The sequence below is a fragment of the Myxocyprinus asiaticus genome, chromosome 1 (genome assembly GCF_019703515.2).
Source record: "Myxocyprinus asiaticus isolate MX2 ecotype Aquarium Trade chromosome 1, UBuf_Myxa_2, whole genome shotgun sequence".
NCBI classification, from domain to species: domain Eukaryota; kingdom Metazoa; phylum Chordata; class Actinopteri; order Cypriniformes; family Catostomidae; genus Myxocyprinus; species Myxocyprinus asiaticus.
This window is the reverse complement of record NC_059344.1, coordinates 30,472,752-30,497,570: the sequence shown is the minus strand read 5'-3', so window position 1 is coordinate 30,497,570 and position 24,819 is coordinate 30,472,752. Positions and strand designations below refer to the sequence as shown.

At 39.5% G+C, this 24,819-nt stretch overlaps 2 protein-coding genes across 8 annotated transcripts in view; one reads left to right on the top strand and one right to left on the bottom strand.

The window, feature by feature from the left end:
• Nucleotides 1–24,819, bottom strand: part of LOC127443937 (gonadotropin subunit beta-1-like) — a 36,762-nt gene that overhangs the window by 6,870 nt on the left and 5,073 nt on the right. Inside the window, exons 1-2 of one of the 4 annotated variants that reach the window (XM_051703043.1) lie at nucleotides 20,819–21,091; nucleotides 3,152–3,312 (exon numbers count right to left, since the gene is read on the bottom strand). The exons of 2 other annotated variants lie outside the window; for them this stretch is intronic. The gene's annotated coding sequence lies outside the window, so the exon portion shown is untranslated. Of the gene's footprint in view, nucleotides 1–3,151; nucleotides 3,313–20,818; nucleotides 21,092–24,819 lie in introns of those variants that run through there. One more of the 4 variants, XM_051703035.1, reaches the window with a different exon arrangement.
• kcna4 (potassium voltage-gated channel, shaker-related subfamily, member 4) overlaps nucleotides 9,016–24,819 on the top strand; it is a 124,775-nt gene continuing 108,971 nt past the window's right edge. For 3 of the 4 annotated variants that reach the window (XM_051702613.1, XM_051702603.1, XM_051702620.1), the window contains exon 1: nucleotides 9,016–12,368. In XM_051702613.1, the coding sequence (XP_051558573.1) occupies nucleotides 9,035–11,041 (2,007 nt within the window). In that variant the 5' untranslated portion in view covers nucleotides 9,016–9,034 and the 3' untranslated portion in view covers nucleotides 11,042–12,368. Of the gene's footprint in view, nucleotides 12,369–15,532; nucleotides 15,643–24,819 lie in introns of those variants that run through there. The other variant, XM_051702609.1, reaches the window with a different exon arrangement.

Sequence of the window (24,819 nt, the reverse complement as noted above, 5' to 3'; positions counted from 1 at the left end):
ATAAAGCAAGAGAGAAAGACAGAAAGCAAGAAAGATAGAAAGCAAGATAGAAAAAAGAAAGCAAGAGAGAAAGCAAGAAAGAAAGAAAGAAAAAGCAAGCAAGCAAGAAAGAAAGTAAAAAAGAAAGAAAGACAGAAAGCAAGAAAGAAAGAAAGCAAGAGAGAAATAAAAGCAAGATAGAAAGCAAGAAAGAAAGAAAGAAAGAGAGAACGCAAGATAGAAAGCAGTAAAGAAAGCAAGCAAGAAAGCAAGCAAGAGAGAAAGAAAGCAAGAAAGACAGAAAGCATGAAAGAAAGCAAGAAAGAAAGAGAGAAAGAAAGAAAGAAAGAGAGAGAGAGCAAGAAAGCAAGCAAGAAAGCAAGAAAGCAAGATAGAAAGCAAGAAAGAAGGAAGGAAATAAAGCAAGAGAGAAAGACAGAAAGCAAGAAAGAAAGAAAAAGAAAGCAAGAGAGAAAGAAAGCAAGATATAAAGCAAGAACGAAAGGAAGAAAGAGAAAGAAAGAAAGAAAGAAAAAGACAGAAAGCAAGAAAGAAAGAAAGAAAGAGAGAAAGAAAGCAAGAAAGAAAGAAAGCAAGAAAGACAGAAAGAAAGAAAGAGAAAGAAAGCAAGAAAGAAAGAAAAAGAGAGAAAGCAAGAAAGAAAGCAAGATAGAAAGAAAGAAAGAGAAAGCAAGAAAGAAAGCAAGATAGAAATTAAAGAAAGAAAGAAAGAAAGAAAGAAAGAAAGAAAGAAAAAGACAGAAAGCAAGATAGAAAGAAAGAGAGAAAGAAAGCAAGAAAGAAAGCAAGATAGAAATTAAGAAAGAAAGAAAGAAAGAAAGAAAGAAAGACAGAAAGCAAGATAGAAAGAGAGAAAGAAAGCAAGAAAGCAAGATAGAAATTAAGAAAGCAAGAAAGAAAGAAAGATAGAAAGCAAGAAAGAACGAAATAAATAAAGCAAGAGAGAAAGACAAAGCAAGAAAGATAGAAAGCAAGATAGAAAAAAGAAAGCAAGAGAGAAAGCAAAAAAGAAAGCAAGAAAGAAATAAAGCAAGAAAGAAAGAGAGAAAGAAAGAAAGAAAAAGACAAAGCAAGAAAGCAAGAAAGCAAGATAGAAAGCAAGAAAGAAGGAAATAAATAAAGCAAGAGAGAAAGACAGAAAGCAAGAAAAAAAGCAAGACAGAAAAAAGAAAGCAAGAGAGAAAGCAAAAAAGAAAGCAAGAAATAAAGCAAGAAAGAAAGAGAGAAAGAAAGAAAGCAAGATAGAAAGAAAGCAAGAGAGAAATAAAGCAAGATAGAAAGCAAGAAAGCAAGAGAGAAAGAAAGAAAGAGAGAAAGATAGAAAGCAAGATAGAAAGCAAGAAAGAAAGCAAGAAAGCAAGAAAGAAAAAAGCAAGCAAGAAAGAAAGAGAGAAAGATAGAAAGCAAGATAGAAAGCAAGAAAGAAAGAAAGGAAGAGAGAAAGAAATCAAGCAAGCAAGAAATAAAGAAAGAAATAAAACAAGAGAGAATACGAGATAGAAAGCAAGAAAGAAAGCAAGAGAGAAAGAAAGAAAGAGAGAAAGACAGAAAGAAAGAAAGAAAGAAAATCAGGAGATAAAGAAAACAAGATAGAAAGCAAGAAAGAAAGCAAGAAAGAAAGAAAGAAAGAAAGCAAGAAAGAAAGAAAGAGAGAGAGAAAGAAAGAAGAGAGCATCTTAAAGCAGATTAAAGGGCTTGTAAATTTTGACAGCTGAAATTTGAAATTACGAACATTCCAAAACAGACTCGTAGCTCATTTAAATATTCTGTCAAGATTCAAGATTCAAATAGCTTTATTGGCATGGTAAAAGAAAAGCTTTACATTGCCAAAGCATAGTAACATTAAATATACATACATATTTACACACATATACATGCAGTTAAAGAAAACTATGTAAAAATACAATAGAATAAAGGAATTGTAAAAAGTGTAAATAAAAGCTAAGTTTGTTATGTTATGTTTTCCATTTTATGCATGTGGCACAGTGTTTCGTTTTTTGTCTGGTAGTGGTCCTATTCCACTGGTTTTGTCATGGCAGGACTTGCATATCTCGCAGCCAGATTTGAGCTTGCTGAGGTTTCTCCAAGTAGGTAAGAAAGTTTTTCGTTTTGATGTTTACGATTAAAGTCTTTGTGATGTATTGTGAAATGGGGAAAAAATGTTTCCCTAATTTGTGCATAACTAGGGCATGTTGTTAAAAAGAGCAGTTCTGTTTCCATTTCATTTTGTGTGCAGTGGGGGCACAGCCTGTCTTCTTTTGGTGACCAGGTCTGTCTGTGTGTGCCCGTCTCTATGGCGAGGTTATGTTCACCGTGTCTGTACATGGTCAGGACTTTTTTTAGTTTAGGTTCGGTGACTGTGCTCAGCTTATATTTTCTGTTTAGGGACTGATAGCATTCCAATTTACTTTGTTGAGCTGTTACTTCTTTCCAATGTTTTAGATATTTTTTAATACATTTGATTTGGTCTTGCTGGGGTTTTGTTCTGGGGTTTAGCTGGACATGTTTCAGATTGTAAAGTCAGCTCTAAGACCAACTGGCTAAGGGGGTCAGCTCATTGTATCTTAGAGCTTTGTGGTGAAGGGTTTGTGTATCACTATTTTTTAGGTGGGCATTGATTTTATGGCTCTTTTTTGAATTTTAATTATTAGTGGGTACAGTCTCTGCTCTGCATGCATTATTAGGTGTTTTCCTTGTACTTGCAGTATATTTTTGCAGAATTCTGCCTGCAGGGTCTCTATTGGGTGTTTGTCCCATTTGGTGAACTCTTGGTTTGTGGGCCCCAGATTTCACATCCACAGAGTGCGACAGCTGCGGCCCGTGCATTTTAAGTCTAGGCCTTCAGTGTGATTCATGCCATTAAGAAAACACAGTTTCACAATGGATAAGACACCGTATGATACATTACGTGGCAGTCAACTAATAATACCAATTGACGTTTTAAAAACACGTCCACGCACGAAAGCCAGAACCAAGGTCTAATACCAAGAAAAACTTTAATAATATTTGCAATTTAAATTTGCTTGCAATAAATTTTGTTTCATCAGGGTACATGGTTACTTTTCAAAACTTGATCCGACACTGAATGCTCAAGAAGCCTAATTTACACTTAGAAAACTCCTGATGTTGCTATAATGCAAAAAGCACTTACCAATTTGCTTGAAGTGAAAATCAGTCTCAATGGTGATGTGGCAGTGATGACAGCCGTCTCATCAGCAAGATCTTGCGTTCTTCGCTTTCAAATTATGTACATCATTTAAAGCGTGATTGTGTCACTCAAGGCCAGCTAGAAGGCCTCGACCGGGACATATCCTAAAGACCACATCCACCAAGAACACATAAATCAGTCTGATTGGCTGATGAATCTGACAATCTGACATTAGAAGCCTATTCACTGCAGTGATGAGGGATTCTGCAGAAATTCTGAAGGCCTGACGGGGTGGAGCTCAGACTCACGCGCTGCTTCGGAGCATGGCTTCGGGCATGCGATTTGTGAAACAGTCATCACACTTTGCTTGTAAGCATCAAGGAGTAAATTCTGATTGGATAAACTTTTTGTTTTTGCTATTTGTTTGTAGATGAATTAGGAGTGGAAAGCGATTGAAAATACATAGACAAAAAGGTCAATGAGAATGAAAGGATGAAAAAATACACTATATTGCCAAAAGTATTCGCTCACCCATCCAAATAATTGAATTCAGGTGTTCCAATCACTTCCATGGCCACAGGTGTATAAAATGAAGCACCTAGGCATGCAGACTGCTTCTACAAACATTTGTGAAAGAATGGGCTGCTCTCAGGAGCTCAGTGAATTCCAGCGTGGTACTGTGATAGGATGCCACCTGTGCAACAAGTCCAGTCGTGAAATTTCCTCGCTACTAAATATTCCACAGTCAACTATCAGTGGTATTATAACAAAGTGGAAGTGATTGGGAATGACAGCAACTCAGCCACGAAGTGGTAGGCCACGTAAAATGACAGAGCGGGGTCAGCGGATGCTGAGGCGCATAGTTCACAGAGGTCGCCAACTTTCTGCAGAGTCAATCGCTACAGACCTCCAAAGTTCATGTGGCCTTCAGATTAGCTCAAGAACAGTGCGTAGAGAGCTTCATGGAATGTGTTTCCATGGCCGAGCAGCTGCATCCAAGCCATACATCACCAAGTGCAATGCAAAGCGTCAGATGCAGTGGTGTAAAGCATGCCGCCACTGGACTCTAGAGCAGTGGAGACGCATTCTCTGGAGTGACGAATCACGCTTCTCCATCTGGCAATCTGATGGACGAGTCTGGGTTTGGCGGTTGCCAGGAGAACGGTACTTGTCTGACTGCATTGTGCCAACTGTGAAGTTTGGTGAAGGGGGGATTATGGTGTGGGGTTGTTTTTCAGGAGCTGGGCTTGGCCCCTTAGTTCCAGTGAAAGGAACTCTGAATGCTTCAGCATACCAAGAGATTTTGGAAAATTCCATGCTCCCAACTTTGTGGGAACAGTTTGGGGATGGCCCCTTCCTGTTCCAACATGACTACGCACCAGTGCACAAAGCAAGGTCCATAAAGACATGGATGAGCGAGTTTGGTGTGGAAGAACTTGACGGGCCTGCACAGAGTCCTGACCTCAACCCGATAGAGCACCTTTGGGATGAATTAGAGCGAAGACTGTGAGCCAGGCCTTCTCGTCCAACATCAGTGTCTGACCTCACAAATGCGCTTCTGAAAGAATGGTCAAAAATTCCCATAAACACACTCCTAAACCTTGTGGAAAGCCTTCCCAGAAGAGTTGAAGCTGTTATAGCTGCAAAGGGTGGGCCGACGTCATATTAAACCCTATGGATTAAGAATGGGATGTCACTTAAGTTCATATGCGTCTAAAGGCAGATGAGCGAATACTTTTGGCAATATAGTGTATTTATTTATTAGGCATGTTACTCCAGCAGAGAAGGCTTTGCTGGCCCTGAGAAATCGTCACTGGAGTGTGATGGGTCCTATAACCAACTGAATTATTTTTAGCCAGATTGTGATTGGGATGTCAATTTTGATATTTTTCTTAATAGCATAAAAAGCTCTTTGTGCCTTGTCTCTCAGGTCGTTCACAGCCTTGTTGAAGTTTCCTGTGTTGCTGATGTTTAATCCAAGGTATGTGTAGTTTTGAGTGTGTTCTAAGGTCATGCTGTCTAATTTGAAGTTATGGTGTTGCTCTCGGCGACTGGGTCTTTTTCGGAATATCATTATTTTTGTCTTTTTGGGGTTAACAGAGAGGGCCCATGTTTGGCAGAAATTGTGCAGTAAGTCTAGATGCTGCTGTAGACCCTCTTTTGTGGGCGACAGCAGCACTAGATCATCTGCAAACAGGAGGCATTTGACTTCAGTGTCTAGTAGAGTAAAACCTGGTGCTGGAGACTATTCTAGAGCTCTCACCAGTTCATTTATGTATATATTGAATAGCGTAGGGCTCAGACTACAGCCCTGTCTCACTCCACAACTCTGAGGGAGAAAATCTGTGTTTGTTGCCAATTTTGACAGCAAATTTGTTGTTAGTGTACACTGATTTGATGATGTCGTATGTTTTTCCTCTGATGCCACACTGGATCAACTGAAGCAAAAGCCCCTCATGCCAAATTGAGTCAAAAGCTTTTTTGAAGTCAACAAAGCATGAGAAGATTTTGGTTCATTTGCTTGTCATTTACAGTATGTAGTGGAAATATGGTCTGATGTTCGATACTTAGGTTGGAAGCCAATTTGGAATTTGCTCAGGACATTTCTGTCAGAAAGTGGAGGATTTGTTTAGTGCATTCCAATGTTTCCAGAAGTTGTTTGATTTTATAGATTGTTCAGTTCCCCTTAACTTATTTTGTATGTTTTGTTCCTTTTTCTTCCTGAGGGTATTCCTATATTGTTTGAGTTTTTCGTGGTAGTGTTGATGAATGCTTACATTGTCAGCATCTCTGTTTCTGATTTGATCAAATTTTCACTTCTTTTCTAAGGTTTTTGCATTCGTTGTCAAACCATTTCTCATTGGAATAGTGTCTATTTGTTTTTTTGTTTGTGGTTTTTAGGTTAGACAATGTTGCATATATTTAAAATATTCTGTTCAGCCTATCTACTGCTAAATTGACACCTTCACTGTTATTCAGGAATGGTGTAGCTAGGAAATGTTCTAATAGGGTTTGAAATTTTGGTTTGCCAGTTATGCTTTGGTATGTATCTGTATTATTTTGCTTCCATCTATATGACAGAATATTCTGTCAATGTAATGTAGTCTAGGGGATTTTTGGACACTTTGAAAAGGCTTAAATGATGCCTTCGCGTGGGCTTTTCGATGGAAGAATACTAATGTAGCCAGGCTGTAGGGTCGTTCCAAACAGAATTTTCCAAAAAATGACCAAATAACCACAATTTTTGAGCCCCATACCTTTCAGCCCTTCAAAGCTCTCACAATGGAGGGTAAAGTCTTTGAAGGAAATAGGGTGTAGGAACGATCACTTCTGAATGGAACGCACCCCATCATTCAGATGAGTTAGAAAAGATATAGCAGTGTGAGCCAGAAATTCCTTAACTCTAAAAGAAAATTGGCCCTGTGGCACTTGCTAGACATAATCCGCCCCTGCCTACTGGGCAGGCAGGAGAATTTATAGTAAAAAAGACTTAAATGTTGATCTGTTTCTCACCCAGACATATCACTTCTAAAGACATAGATTTAACCACTGGAGTCTTAGAAATTACTTTTATGCTGTCTTTATGTGTATTTTGGAGCTTCAAAATGTTGGTACCCATTCACTTGCATTGTGAGGACCTACAGAGCTGAAATATTCTTGTAAAAATCTTTGTTTGTGTCAGAAGAAAGAAAGTCATACACGTCTGGTATGGCAGGAGGGTGAGTAAATTATGAGATAATTAATAAAGACCAATGGATAAAACAGTCCAATCATTCTGATAGTATTTCTCCCAAAAAGTGAGACTCAGTGGGACAATATAAGTTTTTGTTTAAAAGACTTTAGGTCTTGCAATGTACAGAATTTGCATTCCATGTGATAATTATGAAGGTTCTGTGGTTTAAACAGTGTGCTGTTGATGCATCTCGTTTTATAAAGCTCTTTATTATACAATTATGTGCCACAGAAGAAGGCAGGTGGCGTTGTAGGTACTAACATTAGCATTTTGCTTTGATACAAACATCATATCGGTTTAAAGCATAAACAAAACCGGAAGACACATTTTCGTATATATATAATTTTTTTCAATATTTATGATGTTTAAATAATCTTGAAGTCATACCAGAAGTGGCAAAAAGCAGTTTTACAAACACCACCTGTCTATATGACTGAGTGTTAAGATAAAGGTTTAAAATCTTTCATTTATGGGCTTTGTATAAACGCTTACTTTTAACAGTGTCTAGTAGACCAAAGAAGAATAAAAAGCAGAACCCTTACGACACAATAAAATTGATATTTCTGTGCTTTTCGTTATGTTTCCCCCTCCCGAACAATAGCTATATAAACATACTGACTGACAATGTGTATTATTCCTATATGTAGGAATATGCAGCAGTCCCTCGGGTAGCTAGTCAGTTGCGATGAACAAGCTGTCAACAGATGCAAGAGGCTGTTGAAGTTGGAGAACTGCAGCACACCGGTGACCTGCTGAAGCCACTGGAGGGCGATCAAGGTCTTTCCGCGCTGCGCCAACGTGCGGCGGAGCGCAGCTCCCCAATAACACGAGCACAATGGACAACGGGCGAGACTGAGCTGCAGACAGATGCGCGCTGCGCATCCTTACCTAAGGCTATTTGCACATGACATCTAAAAACTTTGATACATCTTGATTGTGACGCTGCACGTTTGATTTATCAAGGCACGCGACAGCGTGTTCTCAGCACCTGCTTTTTGGTGAGTGTGAGTCCAGGCTTGATGCAGCGGTGCATGTTTTTTTGGGGAGGGGGAGATGGGCAGGTGATGAGAGATCCTGTTGAATAATAGACCCAACGGCGAGCCGTGGCTAAAACTATCATCCCTCGAATGCGATCACACCTGACAGGTTGAGGTGTCATGTTTTGTTTGTGGCTACGTCGAGGAAGATCTGGATTCCCAGAGCAAGAGGGATTTTTTGACAAACCTGGGATTTATATCCTCACCCATCTTTTTAAGGGTGGAAGCTGAGAAGACATTCCCTTATCTTTTCCCATGTAAGTGTCTCGAATGATGGAAGATGGAGTGCATAAGAGGGTTGATAAATTGCGTGCGACGAATGTTTATAATTAATTGTCATGGGATTTTGGATCAGTAATATCACGCGCTGTTTCCTGCTTATTGCTTGGCTGGCCTGTAACAATAAGGATGTCTTATATTATTATTATTATTATTATTATTATTATTATTATTATTATTATTACGTAGCACCAGAATATTGACTTAACGTATGTCTTTGTTCTTGATAAGGCTACTTTGTTTTTTAAAATGTTTTGCTCATGTTGATATATCCATCACAGTCTGGTTGTGATGCCTATTATGAACCGTCTTTTATCCTTTCCTTTGCAGCTGTTGCTGGTGTCAAACGGATTTAGTGATTCATTCACAGCCACTGAAGGGGCAGAGGATGGAGCAAACCTTCACCCCACCCCTTCCTCACGCTGAAGATGGGAACCAGTGATTTCATAGACGACTAAGCACCAGTGATAACGGAAAAGGCTGTTCTCTTCTCCTAATGCCGTTTTCTTATAAATAACGTGACAGCAATGCGCGCCCGCCAAGCACATGGATTCTAGAACTCGTGGGGACATTTTCCCAAATGATGTCACCAGAAACACAGTGTTTCTCTACAGCTATGAAGTCCAGTTATAATAAGTGAAAGTTTACTGTTAGACCTTAAAACCATTCGCTCGAACAGTAAACACTTCGTGCATATTGTGAGTGTGCACTACAGCCACAAAGCGCGCCAGTCAACTGCACAGATGAACTTTAAAGCGCTGAGACTATCTCATTCTTCAGCCGTTTGCTGAGATTTTTCAAGTCCATCATTCTTATAACGCATCGTAGTTTGAGAAGATGGAATTTGCCATGGTGGGTGCGGACAGCGGTGGATGCAACGCCCACATGCCCTTCGGATATGCCCAAGCACGCGCCAGAGAGCGAGAGCGCGAGAGGGAGAGACACTCGCGCGCAGCGGCGGCGGCTGCAGCGGCGGCTGAAGCTGTAGCTGTTGGAGAGGGAGGTGGGTCCTGTGGCACACATCCCCACAACCACCCGCATCAGAGTCGCACCGCCTCTTCGACGAATGCCAACAACAGTAGCGCCGGTACCGCCTCGCGCCCCTCCTCCTCCCAACAGCCGCAACAGCAGCAGCAACAGCAGCAGCAACAGCACGAGTCACCACAGCAACTTCTCAAAGAGCGAAAAAAGCAACGAGGCGTCGCGCGCTGGAGACGGAACCGCGCGGCACTCGGCGGGGATCTTCGCCACTCAGAGTTGGCGCTCCTAGGATCCGAGGAGGACATCATGATAGAGGAGGACGAGGCAGAGGGCGAGGAGGAAGAGGAGGACAGGGGAAGTAAGAGGTCGAGTTTTGTGTACAACGTGGACTATGAAGAGACGGTTTCCTTGACGGACCGACGTCCTCAGTCAGGGTATGAAAATGTTTACAACGAGTACGGCTGCTGCGAGAGAGTTGTTATTAACGTGTCGGGCTTGAAGTTCGAAACTCAGCTGAAGACTCTCGCGCAGTTCCCGGACACTCTCCTGGGGGACCCTGAGAAACGAATCAGGTACTTCGACCCGTTGCGCAACGAATACTTTTTTGACAGGAACCGACCGAGCTTCGACGCCATTCTATACTACTATCAGTCAGGGGGCCGGTTAAAGAGACCCGCCAATGTGCCGTTTGACATATTTTCGGAGGAAGTGAAGTTCTATGAACTCGGGGAAGAGGCAATGCTTAAGTTTCGCGAGGATGAGGGCTTTGTGAAAGAGGAAGAGAAACCGCTACCCGAGGACGAGTTCAAACGTCAGATTTGGCTTTTGTTCGAGTATCCCGAGAGTTCGAGTGCAGCCAGAGGGATTGCGGTCGTGTCAGTGCTGGTCATCGTCATATCCATCGTCATTTTTTGTTTGGAGACATTGCCAGAATTCAGGGATGACAAAGAATTCCTCAGCCCAGGTAAAAATTCCACCCACGCCGAAAACGGATTTACGCCGTTCAACGATCCCTTTTTCGTCGTTGAGACGGTGTGCATCATTTGGTTCTCGTTTGAGATCATTGTGCGCTTTTTCGCGAGCCCCAGCAAAGCTGCTTTCTTCAAAAACGTTATGAACACCATAGACATTGTCTCGATTTTGCCTTATTTCATAACTCTCGGCACAGAACTCGCGCAGCAACAACAAGGCAACGGGCAACAGGCAATGAGTTTTGCAATCCTGAGAATCATACGACTTGTCAGAGTATTCCGGATCTTCAAACTGTCTCGACACTCCAAAGGTCTCCAGATCCTCGGACACACTTTGCGCGCGAGCATGCGAGAACTGGCGCTGCTCATCTTCTTCCTCGTCATCGGTGTCATCCTGTTCTCCAGCGCCGTGTACTTTGCCGAGGTGGACGAACCCACGTCCCAGTTCACGAGCATCCCCGACGCTTTTTGGTGGGCTGTAGTGACAATGACCACGGTGGGTTACGGGGACATGAAGCCCATAACAGTCGGGGGGAAAATAGTGGGCTCGCTGTGCGCAATCGCAGGTGTCCTGACCATTGCGCTTCCAGTCCCCGTCATTGTGTCCAACTTCAACTACTTCTACCACCGGGAGACTGATAACGAGGATCAGACGCCCGTTGTCGAACAACCCCCGCCGGGTTGCCCGTATTTTCCGGATTTTCTGAGAAAATTCAAAGGGTCCCCATCGGGGTCGTCGTTGGGTGACAAGGCGGCCGAATACATGGAGATGGAGGAAGGCGTGACAGAATCTCTATGCGGTGCTGACACACAGAGCCCAAGTAGAGGGAACGGTACTGACATAGGCGGGAAAAACAGTTCACATTCACGAACCCTACAGACAGATGTATGATCATAGAAAATGATAACCTTCTCGTGAGGTTTGCGTGAAGATGACTGCACAAATAAATCAGTAAACAGCACACATGCACGCACGGTTGCGCGCTCACAACTTGAAGACATACAGGACGCGCGTGCGCAAACACATACAGAGACATTCGCATACGCTCTCATGCAGTTCTGGACCTAAGCTGAAACATTTTTGCAATTTGGCTACTTTTGTAGAGAAACATACCATCAGGCGACAGGCAATGCAAAAATCACCAGCTTTACGTGACGTGGAGAGGTGTCTACATCTGCCCACCTGTTCTGTTGACAGAACTGAACCACTCCAGGCTCATTACAATGAAGGCAACAAAAAAAAAGTTTGCATAGGCACTTTATGAGTTACATTTGTCAGTAATTGTAGGGAAAAGAGGCGAGTTCTTATCTAATGCTATTATGCAATAAAGTTTAAATCGTTTGCACTATCATCAATTATGTTATAGTCTCCCAGTTTAACGCAGAGAAAAGAAATATATGTAACACTGAGGCAGAGAGGGAATAAAATAATAATAATAATATAAATTGTATTACTAATTCGAAATAATATATAGCAAATACAGACTGCAACCTTCAATGTTAAGAACAATTAAGCAAATGTTTCCCATACTAATGAATTAGTACCATTTTTAATTTGTATTATTTGGAGAGCTGCATGACACGCAAGGCAATGACATCTTAAAATCCCATTATGGGCAAACAAATGTGTCAGCCTGCCAGTATTTACAACACTGGTAAAACCCTATTAGCCTACCCCTGTGTAGTTATTTGTGCTTTGTCCAGGGTGGCCGAAGAGTCATTTTAGTTAGTCCCTTTTGTGAGTGTTGAAAAACAAATCAATCGCTTTAGTTTTTGTCAAACAGAACACTGCATTCTTAAGTTCATTGGCAAACACTGTAACTCATTCATCATGCAACCAAGGATTCACTCTCTCTGATCATAAATGTCACTTTCTGGTATGCTGAGGCCAAAATACTGGTTTCACATTGTCTCACAAAATAAACACCTTGTATAACTGAATCGAAGACACTGTGGCTTGAAGGATCAGTTTGGCCACTGTGACTGTTATGGGAGTATTTTTCAAGGGAATGCTTCATGCAACTATTTGTTCTTCGTCCCTTTACCAAATGACAATGCATCCCTTTATGAAAATGCTGATGGAAATGTACAACCAAACAGCACTGATGGAAACATGAACTCGGTGGACTTCATGCACAAGAGTACCTGCGTTCCACAGCGAATTCTTGTCCTCCTGGAGTGCACGATGACCACTGGGCATGCGCAGTTCATTGTGAAAGGTAAGCATTCTCAGTTTTAGAAAACTGTTTAGTTACACAGCAATCATGCTTTCATTATTCACGCTTAGTTTTACATGGCATCCAGCTGTTTACGCATGTGCGCAGGTGTTTATGCATCTGTATTAGTTGTCTGCCAGGCCTAGAAGCAGGTGTTATATGTGACCTTTGCATGTTTTCAATCTCAAACATCTCATGTTTTCTCATCTAATAACGGTATATCGACAATACAACGAATTGCTTAGCAACAAGGGACTTTTATTGTCATAGAGAACACCAACCGTGCTGTGCTCTCTTGCAATCCAAAAATCCTCAGAGCTCATTAAGTGTTCAGAGCTTCATTTTCTGATGTCTTAATATGGCTGTTACCATTATATTGCAGACAAGATAATTACCATTCCAGTAAACCAATCTTTTGTCATTAATAAGACATTCTCTTTGCACACACAACAGGGAGATAACTATGGCCTCCCTGGGCATAATCGTTTCTCACAACGTGTTTACTTGCATAACTAGTACTTAGATAAGATATGACCATAGATATTTAATTACCATAACAAAGTGCATTGGGTTTCAGAGTGTGCATCGAGTGCCTTGTGGGGCTGTTACAAGAAAGTGTCTTAAAATTGTTGATTAATAAGTAGCCTAATAAACAACAAACATGTATCATCTGTTTGTTGTATCACCTTGTTAAACTAGGCCAATGCAAAACCTGCCAGAGTACAGTGTACCTTTTCAGATGTGATCTTCTTACAACTTGTAGTAGATGCACTAATGTTAAGGAGATATATAATGGAATTAGATCACTGAGGTAATGGGCTCCTCCTTTAATTAAACAGAAATATTTAAAGTAGCCTATACTCTTACTATCTTCATGAAGTAGGGCATATAGTTTAAATCTAAACCAGATGAGTATTACAATTCAAACCTAACACATAATTCAAAATGTTTAAACACACCTTCCATGTGCTGAAGTGCCTTACATTTGGGTAATGTTAGTTTAACTTTACAGTCTATTACAAACAGTCAAAATAATTAATATGTAAAACAGATTTAATGAAAAGAATAATGCATATTACACATACAGCCCCACCCCCCAAATGGTGGATTTGTATACAGTATTCTTTGCGTTTATTACTTTAGGCTGATTGAGTGGCCATCCAGCCAATCACAGTGGTTTCATGAGCCGAAACAACCCTTCTATAATAGGCCGTCAGTCAGACAGTCTAATCAACGTGGCTCCGTTAATTTCTACAATGCTCATTTATCCATGTTTTGTATTGGCATTGTGTTGATATAAATTAATTATCTAGAGATGAGGATCACACAAACAAAAGTTATTTATCGGCATATTGTTCTTGATTGGCAGCATTACGTGAAATGCACTGCAGAAAAAAAACAAAGGACAATTCTTCTTCTAAGCACACATTGTAAGTGGAGTTTATATCAGCGCATAAGTCTTCATTAAGTTATGCTTTTTACATTATGTTTGTGAGGTAATAGTTTGATCGGTTGTTTTTGCCAATTTAAGCAGATTACTAGACCTGTGTTAAATATGTAAAACTATTTTTAATATCAGCTCCTGTTTTTTTACCTCCATGTTGGTATGCAGTCGACATACTGTAGGAAAAAAGATAGATCTTCTTTGTTCTTAGAACAAAACTGAAGTGAACAGATATGTTGACACTTTTTTATATATGAAAACATATGGACGTTATTGAAACTCATTATAATTATTATAAGAATGTTATTGTTGTTGTTGATAAAAGTCATGCTCAGCAGCTCACAAACTGTAGGGAAATGATAGATTTTCTTTGTTCTTATAATGCTTAAAATCTCTACTAAAGTCTCTTTGTAGGTCTGTAGGCAGGGGCGGACTGGCCACAGGGTGAACCGTCTGCAAAACGTGGCTGAACGGGCAGCGATAAGCTGAAACGGGCCGCGACTGGCTGAAAAGGGCCACAAAACGGCGGCGCGGTATTCACAAAATATGGGCCGGTTTATATGTAAAAATCCAGGGCCGATTTCTCTCCCCAGTCCACCCCTGTCTGTAGACATACAAATTTTAAATGATTAAAATTTTCTTTTGATTGTTGATTCAGTGACTAACTAATTTCACACAAGACATTCATTTGTCAACACCTTCTGGCATCACCAGAAATGATCACCGAATCATTAAATGGATCTGAACGAATTTTGGTGAAAGTAGTCAAAACACTTGAGCCACTTGGATACATTTAAATCCCACAATGCACACACAGAGTAAAAAATAAAATTGTGCACATGCACGATTGTCATTATTGTAATTGATTAAATATTTATTCAGGACCAGCTTGTGCTCAGTCTTTATTGTCATGTTTTAAACAGAAGCAAGTGCTCCACAAGATGCCCTTTATTTTTGCAGCTAATTTTGCAATTATTTTCCAATACTTGAATCTTTAAAATACCACAAATTTTAAAAGTAAATAATATGTATATATTAATATAATACTGATATCATACTTATATATTAATATATACTGTAATATGTTAATACTGCACTGTAAGTGTTGGGTCTGCACGAGCCACCTACTGACAGCTGTGTCCCCCCACTTTTAAAATGACTGCTACGCCCCTGCATACACTCGTATTCACATGATAACACAGGCTATTAAGCACTTGTTTACTGGGTGATGTTGCATGGCCCGTGGAGAGGTATTACTGTAACACTGTGTCTTAATTTTCGTTTAGTGTAGGTCATATTGGATTGCAGCAAACATTCACAGAGCTAGTTATTTGGTTTACTGAACATTTATAAAACCTTTGATCTAACGATAAAGTCGTGGCTTTTGTTGGTCTGTATAGCTCTTATATGTTGCTCTGGGCCTAAACGTTGTTGGTAATGATTCCTTGAGTCCAATAGCTGAATCTGTCTGTTTTTGTTTAAGCAAAGACTTTAATGGGCCAATATGAAACAGTCTGTGTTGTGCTGTAGCCCAGGTGTTATGTTCATAAAATGGATACCAAACTAAAAGAAAAGCACAGCTTCCCTCTAACACTTTATTTTGGGCATTTTCACACATACTGTCTGCCTCTTCTCTTACCTGTTCCTTGCCGTATTCTCCGCTGCTCTGTCCCTTTCTCTTTGCTAATGTTTTTGTCTCCTTTTTTCCCTCCATCTTTTGCAGCCATTGTAAAAGTACTCCAGGGTGCAAATGTAACCTACCCATCCATTTGTGGCAGCCTACCTCACTTCTGTGTAGAGGAACTCATAAACCAAACTTGCGTTAGAGATGGAGAGAAAGTAATTTTTGTGACATCATTAAACTGTACAGTTCACAATGCATGTTACTTGTTTACATTGCAGGTCTATATGTGTGTGTGCACACGCGTGTCTGTGAGAGTGTTTTTTATGTGCTATCAATCAATAAAAGCCTTTACTCACATCACCTTCATAAATATCAGACTCATTGCCACTGTAAATGGATATTAGACTAGATTTCCTAATATCAATCACCTATGACTACAAAGGACAGTTTGACATATTGATAGATCAGCATAACAATCATTCCCATCATGCTGACTCTCTGTAAATATCGAGACTGGCATTTGAGTAGTGTGTAGAGCCAGAATAATGTGGCATTAGTCCAGCTGAAAGAAATCAGCATCACTCCACTCAGAGCATTAATTAGCTGCTTTGCATGATGTGTGTAGTATGACACACAAGTGTAGCTGTACTACTCAGAGCTTGGCTTGATTGCTGTACCAACACATACACTGGTCTTATCGCATGATAGAAAAATAAACAGCGCTATGGATTATAAGATGAGCTGTCATGGCAGATATTTCACTCCATAATTTCCTCATCTTCTCCCTGTACATCTGAGTCTGAGTAGCATAAACAACAGCATTGCATGTGCTAAAATTGGAAAGACAGACAAACAAGAGCAGTCTAGTGTGATGTTCTTGTATGGGTAGGGATGGGAATCGTGAGGAAAAAACTATTCCTCTTAACAATTTAGATTCCTCAATTGTTCTATTCCAAAGAGATATTTGGAAATAAGAAATGTAATTAGTATTGGATTTACTGCCCTCAGTAGCCTGTTACCAAATAATGAGATTATTTAATATTTTAACAGAACAGATTCGTGCAAAAGGTGTGTTGAAGTGGCTTAACTTTTAAATGGCTACAAAACTTATTATGTGTATCTACAAGTACTCTGATTTATGTCTCGCAATCACAGTAACAATTTTAGGTTCATTTCAAGTCAGACAAATGAACGACTGGTAGTTCAGTAAGGTTTTAATTCACTGAAAAGAACTGGCTGATAAGAGTCATTCTTTCAGGGGTAGCACTGTCTGCAACCTGACCCGGGGTCGACAGGATGCAACAAACCGGACCGGATTCGGGTCAGTTTTTACAGTATGCCTTTGGGTTGGGGTCAGGTTTGTAATAAAAATAATTAAATAGGCATACCTAAATTGTTTAACACGTGTTGTCACTCACAGAGACGCGTAAACGGATGAGTTACGGGCTGTTCACACCGAACAGGTTTTTCTGCGTGTCTGCACAAATTTTTCATTGTTTTCCTATGTAAATACGTGCTAGACAGATGTCTTTGACTGTTGCACTACACCTCACTATTTCTTCAGCGTCGCGCACAGGACCACTGCATTTTGTAGACACCGTGTCAAGTTAAAATGAACTTTTCAAGACACCTGCATTCTGTTTCATTCGTTGTGCTTCGTCTAGCTTCTTTTTAGCGCAGGTGTCACTAAGATTCTACGTTCTGAAGAAGGTCAGGCTGCAAAGAGGACTTCATATGACTGTTATACTGTTACAAATGATTCCAGATTGTTCTGCACCAAGCAAAGTTACAGCACTTGATAAACGGTAAGCCAATTCCTTTCTGCTCTAGTGTGCTGAGGGGCCGCCGTGCCTTGTTAAAACTCTACTCTTACTGTTCTGTTACAAATGTTACATAAGATTCTTGAATAAGATACAGCCCATCACAGCAATACTTGCTAGGTCATTCATTCAGGAGGTTCTGGATTGGCTCGCGCACGGTATGCGTGATAAAAATGTCATCATCAGCAGAGTCTGCACAGACTGTCCGCGTATGGCCTAGTTGTACCTGCCGTTGACTGTACTAAAGAGTATCAAAGCAGTTGTCGTGTGCATGCATGTGTAACGGGAGCCAGCTGGTACGTGATAGCTGTGCACGTGTATGTGTAAATCTCACTCCCCTGGCCTCAAGAGGCACACTAGCGACTGACACTAGAGGCTGTTGCCTTTAGCCTTCTTGTTAGCATGGCCGCCTCCCATGCCGGATGACGCCGGTTTGAATCCAGTTCGGAGCAGGTCAGGCAGGATCAGTTACATATGGAATGTGTCCATATGTGCTCATGGTCAAAAGAGTATACTTTGAAAGGCTGAGTGCTCGACCACAAGCCTTAAAAGTCATTAGATTGCAAATCCAGCTAAGTGATATCACGGTATGTTTTACGCTGTAGATTTAGTTTTGCTCATTAAGTAGTGGTGCTGCAGTGCCGCTAAGTGGTAGCACAAGAAATACTGTCAAAAGAATGTACATTTGAGAACCATGAATGGTACCGAAAGTCATGAAAATTTTTAAAAAATTTTTTTAATTAAACTGGTTCTGTATAAGAACTGGTTCTTGGTTCCTAAGTCTACTGATGTCTAATTTTCTATCTACATCTGCTTTTAAGGAATTAGTTTACCAAAAAATTAATATTCTCTCATCATTTACTTACCCTCATGCCATCCCAGCAGAACACAAACGAAGATTTTTGGAAGAATATTTCAGCTCTGTAGGTCAATGAAAATGCAAGTGAATTGGTGCCAAATTTTTGAAGCTCCAAAAAGCACATATAGCCATAATAAAAGTAATCCTTATGTCTCCAGTGGATTAATGAATGTCTTCTGAAGCGAAACACTAGGTGCGTGTAAGAAACAGATCAAAATCGCTGCCTTTCACATGACATAAGTGTGCTGGCAAGTTCACACGAGAACTGATGCGTGAAATTCGAAAAAAAATTTCGCCATCTTGGAATGGTCAACAAGGAGAGCTGTTTGAATCAGTTTGAATGCAAGTGGATGGAGCAGTCACTATGCCACCACGAGGACTTAGAGCACATTGGGAATTGGGCATTCCAAATTGGGGGAAAAAGGGAGAGAAAGTATATATATATTACTCTGATCAGTACCAAATATTTAGATGTATAACCCTTAAAACAAAGTGTAATATATACATGTGTGCTCACGGAATTTGCAAACTTTAAGTCACGAGATTGGACATTTGCAAAACTCTTAAGACGCAATGCCATGAACCTCGAAAACTTAAATCTAGCAACCATTTTTTCTCATAAGCACCTTATTAAGCATATTTACAGCCTGGTATCTTCTAAACTAAGTTCAAAACACCAGAAGAATCAATAATAAGCTAAAAAAAAACTGTTAATTGCACACGATGTTCGATGAACTATGGAAATTTTAAAAAACATTGCATTTTTTTAATCATGTTTTAAAGTACATAGTATTAAAAGCATGCAATTTCTGATCTTTGAGTGTATCTGAGGCTGAGACAGAAGTTAATAGGACTTTTATGTTTTAGTTTCAGTAATATTTAAAGATTTATTATATAAATGACACCTCACAGGTGTAAAATGTAAACTTTTATTATAAAGTGTATTATATTTCGATATTTCATAAAAGGATGGCTCCATATGTATCCACAGTTGTCTGGTCTGAGCACTGAATATCCTCTGACCCTAGAAATGCCTCAGGTTGAAACTGGAAGGATCTGCTAGGACCAGTGTCAATGCAGTGTGTTTGATTTGGATAGTGAGCAGTGGTTTCTTTCAAAGACTCCTTCAGGAAATGACAACGCTCAGTTAGAGCTGATTCAGGGAAAGATTTAGTGCTCCTAACAGTAGGGTCTTTCACCCTCAAGTTTTATGTACTCATATTTTCCTGGTATACAGACAGGGCGACTCTGCACCTGTGTGTGCGGAAGACTGGACTCCATGATCCGTTCATAGTCCTGTTCTCCCTGACAAAAACACTTCTCTTTAGGGTTTAATAACACTCCTGTGGGGCAGGGCAGTGGAGGTCAGGATGTGTGTGTTGCTGAGCAGTCCTGTCTTGTTGGGTTGTGTTTCTCTTATCTGACGGCTTAAGCCCAGGGGGTCAGGGAGCATTGTCTGGACTAATAGGACTGACCCCTCTGATGAGAGACCCAAGACGGGACGCACGCAACGGGACACCCTAACAAACTTCACAACCTTTGCAGAGGTCAGCACATCACTGTCATTTCAGTTTATGTTCAACATGAAGAGAAGCAAGTGGCCAACCCTAAAAAGCTCATTCCATAAACCCTTGAAACCATTTGGAAAGGAGTTGGTGGTATGTTTGTGTCTTTTTATGACAACCTCATTCATTAGTTCAGTAAAAAAAATAACCATTGGACACAAAACAGCTGCCTTTGTGTTTCAAATGATATTTTTACTAGGCTTACTGTTATTTAGTGTTGTGTTGCCCTTAGTGATCTATGGGTACTTGAGTTGTCTTTCATTTTACAGACACAACCTCGAAAACATGTTTCAGTATGGCAGTAATGGAGTGTTAGAATATTTGTATTTAATCTAATTGAATTCTGTAGAGAGTAAATCTTGTTTTCAAGATTTTGCAGAGAAACGACTAATGCTTCATATCTACTGAATATGCCAAACAGCAAAATCTGAATATCACTACATGCCAGAACTGTGAAATGACAAAATTTTGTGTCAATTTTGAACAAGAAAATAAAAGAGCAATAACTGATAGCAATCACTGACGAAAATCTGGAAATATTTACACTCACAAGCTTACACCTATTATGCTTCATAAGCTGACAACGAGTGTGGTCATGTAAATGCCTTAAACAACTTTCCTTTATTGGGGTCAGATCATAAAAATGTTAAACAAACCATTCGACAAAGGTACATTTTTGCCCATTATTTCAATTTCGTATTGCATGTAAACACCTTTACCTGTGTTTTTACCGGCTTATTCAATTTGCGCAGGTGTTTTGCGCATTTTACATTTTGACATCATAGATGGAGAATAATCTGATGGTTTCAAGTCTCATGTACGTAAATGCAATTTTCTTACATTGTCAATTTTTTGAAAACTACTTTACACTGTTTATTGCACAAAAAGTAACTTGAAAATAAAAGCATGGCATACATTTCCTAAAAGCAAAGGCTACTTGGAATACAACTCAAATGATTAATTATTTGAAAGTCATATTTCAAGATCGATGCAGTTGCGTTAATGCGGCTTAATTTTCAATCAATGCATAAAATTTGTTTTAAAAAAAAGTTTAAATCATCACAGATGTAGTTATACGTTACATTATTAATACTTATTTACTAAATGCCTAAATGATTCAATTTGGAAAAAAATACTACACTTTTCTTGTCAGGTTATTTCACCATCCATCCCCTTAAAGTGATACCATCTGTCATAGTGTCCTGGGGAGGTACTGTGGCCTTGCTCTGCATTATAGACGGTCTCCAATCCCACACAGCACACACTCTCATCAGGAGAAATGAATTACAAACGGGACTCGCTATGCCCTGATGTAATTCCTGCTCTGTTTGGTGGTTATAAGCACACAGAAAGCCAAGTGGGAATCTGTGACCTTCTGATGTTCACACTCTTGGAAATGCAGCTGTAAATGCAATATGCTACTGCACAAGCAGCCCCAATTTATTATTTTAACAAGTCCCATCATTTCCTGCATGTATTTTATGGTTCTTATGATATAGATGTATCAACCTCATATTATTAATTCTGGGTAAATACTTTTTGAGTATCTTTGGAAAACAGGTTAAAGTCTTGTTAAAGTCCTGGTATTTTGTATATCCATTTCTCCTCTTGTGGTGAACAAGGAAATCTGAATTGTTGTGATAATTCTTCTAGTCTGAATGTTTATCTTGGTGGGTTTCCTGTGCTTTAACTGGCTTGTCATGCTTCCCCCAGAGAGCAGGCAGAGTAACTGAAGTTTTGGGCTCTTGAATTAACCAGCACTTCCTGTATTTCTATGGGGATAGCCACACTGCTGTTAGTATAAATGTAAACTATTGTTGTTTTAGTAATATTATCTATTGTACTGTTGTGATGGGGAAAGGGGTAACTGTGACTTCCCTCAGGAGAATTTTTTATTTGCTTTATTTAATTGTTCTGTTAACCAAATGTTTAATGAAGATTTGCTTGGAGGGGACCAACTGAGGAACCTAAATCCACTTTACCAACAGTAGAACATATAATTTTTTTTATACATTGCTATAAAAACCCATTTGCTGCTTTGGTAATGCTGTCCTCAAATACCATGTAGAAATATAATTTTGAACCACATTTTACCCTATAAGATATGTTTGTACACAAACACTGGCTGAGGCACAGGCAAAGTGATGTGACATTGATATGATAATGTGATGAATGTCCCATTAAAGCTACACTATGGGTGCGTCTCAGTCAGCTCCCTAGTTCAGTAGTCAGGGCACTGATCAGGGAGTCAGCCATTTTTAGGGCTGTCTCAATCACAAAATCATTCCAGTGCACTGAAACGTTCGCTCCCTAAGAAATCCCACAATGCACCGGAAAAACCAGGGAGCATTGTTGCTCACTATGTTCCCTTACCGGAAATGTCGTAATGTCTTCTGAAGTCTCTCAAGTCATTCGATGATGAGCACAAGTGTAAAACTACTTTTTCTCTTTAAAAGAGATGTTATTTGTAATGTCTTTCCTTCATAATTATCATGAAAGTGAAACAATCAATAAATATTTGAGATGTTAAAAGAAGGTTTAAAATACACTCCTTTATATTTGTATTTCTTTATGTATGCCATTTATCTGTTATAATAACACTGTACGTTTGAATATCTTCAAGGAAAATGAACGATAGTGTCATTTATACAGGGATGGTGCTGAATTCGTGTTCACGATATACTGATCCACGACACAGGGAGCTGGGGAGCTGATTGAGAAACAGGGTAACTTTTGGCCCTCTAGCAGTTGAAGCACAGTAATTACGTCAGTCGGGCTTTGGCTCTGCTCTTCTGCATCTTCTTCTGAATGAATCTGATGGTTTGAGGAGAACCAGTGTAACCATGGTTACAGGTGATCATCTTATAAGAGCAAATGTCACTAACAATAACAAAACTCGCCCCCTCCCCTCAAAAATATAAATAAATAACGAAAGAAAAAGACGGATATCCGAAAAATGAGCAGGTAAATATCTTCTGCTGTTGTTTTGACTTATTGAATTTTTTTTTCAAAATAAATAACATTATTTAAGTCAGGCAACGATGACATTAGACATCACGATTAATAGTCATATCAGATAAAGTCAAATGGTGGAAACTATTATAACTTAGCCAGCAGGCAAATAGACTAAGGTAGTAACTGGTTTAGAGATTGCATTGTTACCAGCATAAACAATTTTTTTTCCATTGTCCTTCCTTCCTCGAAAATGAAATCAAGCACTGCAGTACCACAGTTCATAATAAAATGCCCAATTAGAGTGGCTAGCGCTATCTAACAAACTACCGTGCTAAGAGAGCTACCTTTAGGGTAAACTTCACTAATGTTTTTACCCACTTTCTGTGGCTAAAAAGGGCATATATACATTTTCAGGAGGTACACGCCCGACTCAACTGCACATCTCAGCACAGAAACTGATTGTGTAGAGCAGTGCATGTATATGGCATGTATATGTATACATATACATATATGTATTAAAAATTAGGCTAATATCTGTAAAAATTTGTCTAATTAACTATCCGCAAAAACATTTGAACATTTAGTAACAAATAAATTATGAATTTCTTGACATTTCTTTGAGACAAAGTATAAATATATTTATGATGATTTTTTAATGTTTGTTGTTATGAATCATGTACCATTATTTAAACGCGATTAATCACATGATACTGTCATGGTACTCCAAGGTACTTTAATAAATACCATGGGTTTACTATTACACATGTCATAAACATGGGGTTATCACAGACCATGCCTGAAAATAAATAAATAAACAAATGTATTACCATGGTGCTTTTTGTGAGAAATATAACAGAATAGGCTATTATTTGTGATAAAGGAAAAATAGGAAAAAAATATGCACAGTATATACTGTATATACAAGGAAATGGTTAAATACTCAAAAAGCAAAGAAATTAGTTTTTAGTATTATGTATTAATTTCCCTATGGGGAATCACCCATTTGCAATATAAAGAAACCTCGAACCACGAAGTGTCTGTAAGCAAAAATTAAGTTTTTCTCACTCGACAGGTAAGATATTTTAGTGGACCGATAGTTAGCCAGGTAGCTCTCTTAGTAATTAGTAGAATATATAATTACTACTCCAAAAAAAATAAAAAAAATAAAAAATTGTATTCTTCCGCCCCGTCCCTGCTAAGGTCTGTGCATGTCACTGTTAGAATATGTATTATCCTGAGCACATGTATTCAAAAATATGTTTGCAAACTTATCATATTCTATCAAATAAAACTTCTTCCATTACCCACTCTTGGCTTTGACAGAGACATACTGTAAGATCTTGACATAAGATGAGGCCCAGCAAGATGATTGACTTCCTGCTTGCTGTTCTGTCTGCAGGAATTGAGAGAGAGTCTTTCTTTTCATCTCACTCTCTCTGTTCAAACCTCTGTATATTTATATTACTGTCTTTTTTTTGTCCTGTGGCATATATCAGTGGGGGGTGGAAATGTTAATGTTGCCATGGAAACCTTAGCTAAAATCTATATTGTTGTTTATCAGCGCCAGAGTAAAATGTCTGTGTGAGAGAGTAAATAGGACTTACTTGATTGGAACAATATTTAGTTTCTGTGAAATTTTGCTCTGTAACTGGAAAACAATTGTTGGAGGTTGTGGGGCTTTTTCCCCTCCCATGCTGTCTTCCTTGCTGTCTTGCTGGCTTCCCTCCCTTAGTTACCTGGGTATTGTTTATGGTGCTTCCATATTCATTGTAGTGCGGCAGACACCACAACTCAGCTCATGATATCTCTGCCGGTCCCCCAGGCTTTGCTGCATTCAACATATATAGCACTTAAGTGCTTTCCTGCTCCTTACTACTGGAGAGAAGGCCAGATCCCCAAGCACAGCTCATCACGGCAGCTGCTGCCCTCTTTCCACATGGATTTTGACAAGTTTCTCCCTGTCGCTTAAATAATGCAAACCCTCTCGCCTCAGTTTAGCACAGTTTACCACAGTGACACTGTGTGTGTGTCTGTGTGACTGTATATTTTGACTTCGCCTGTCAGGATTAGGCTATTCGCAGTTATTTGAGGAAACTGCGATAATTCTGCACTTTTCACATATTGCCACCCAAATTAGGGAATTTATTTGTTATCAACCAAATTAGGGAATTTGGCGTATGTACTAGA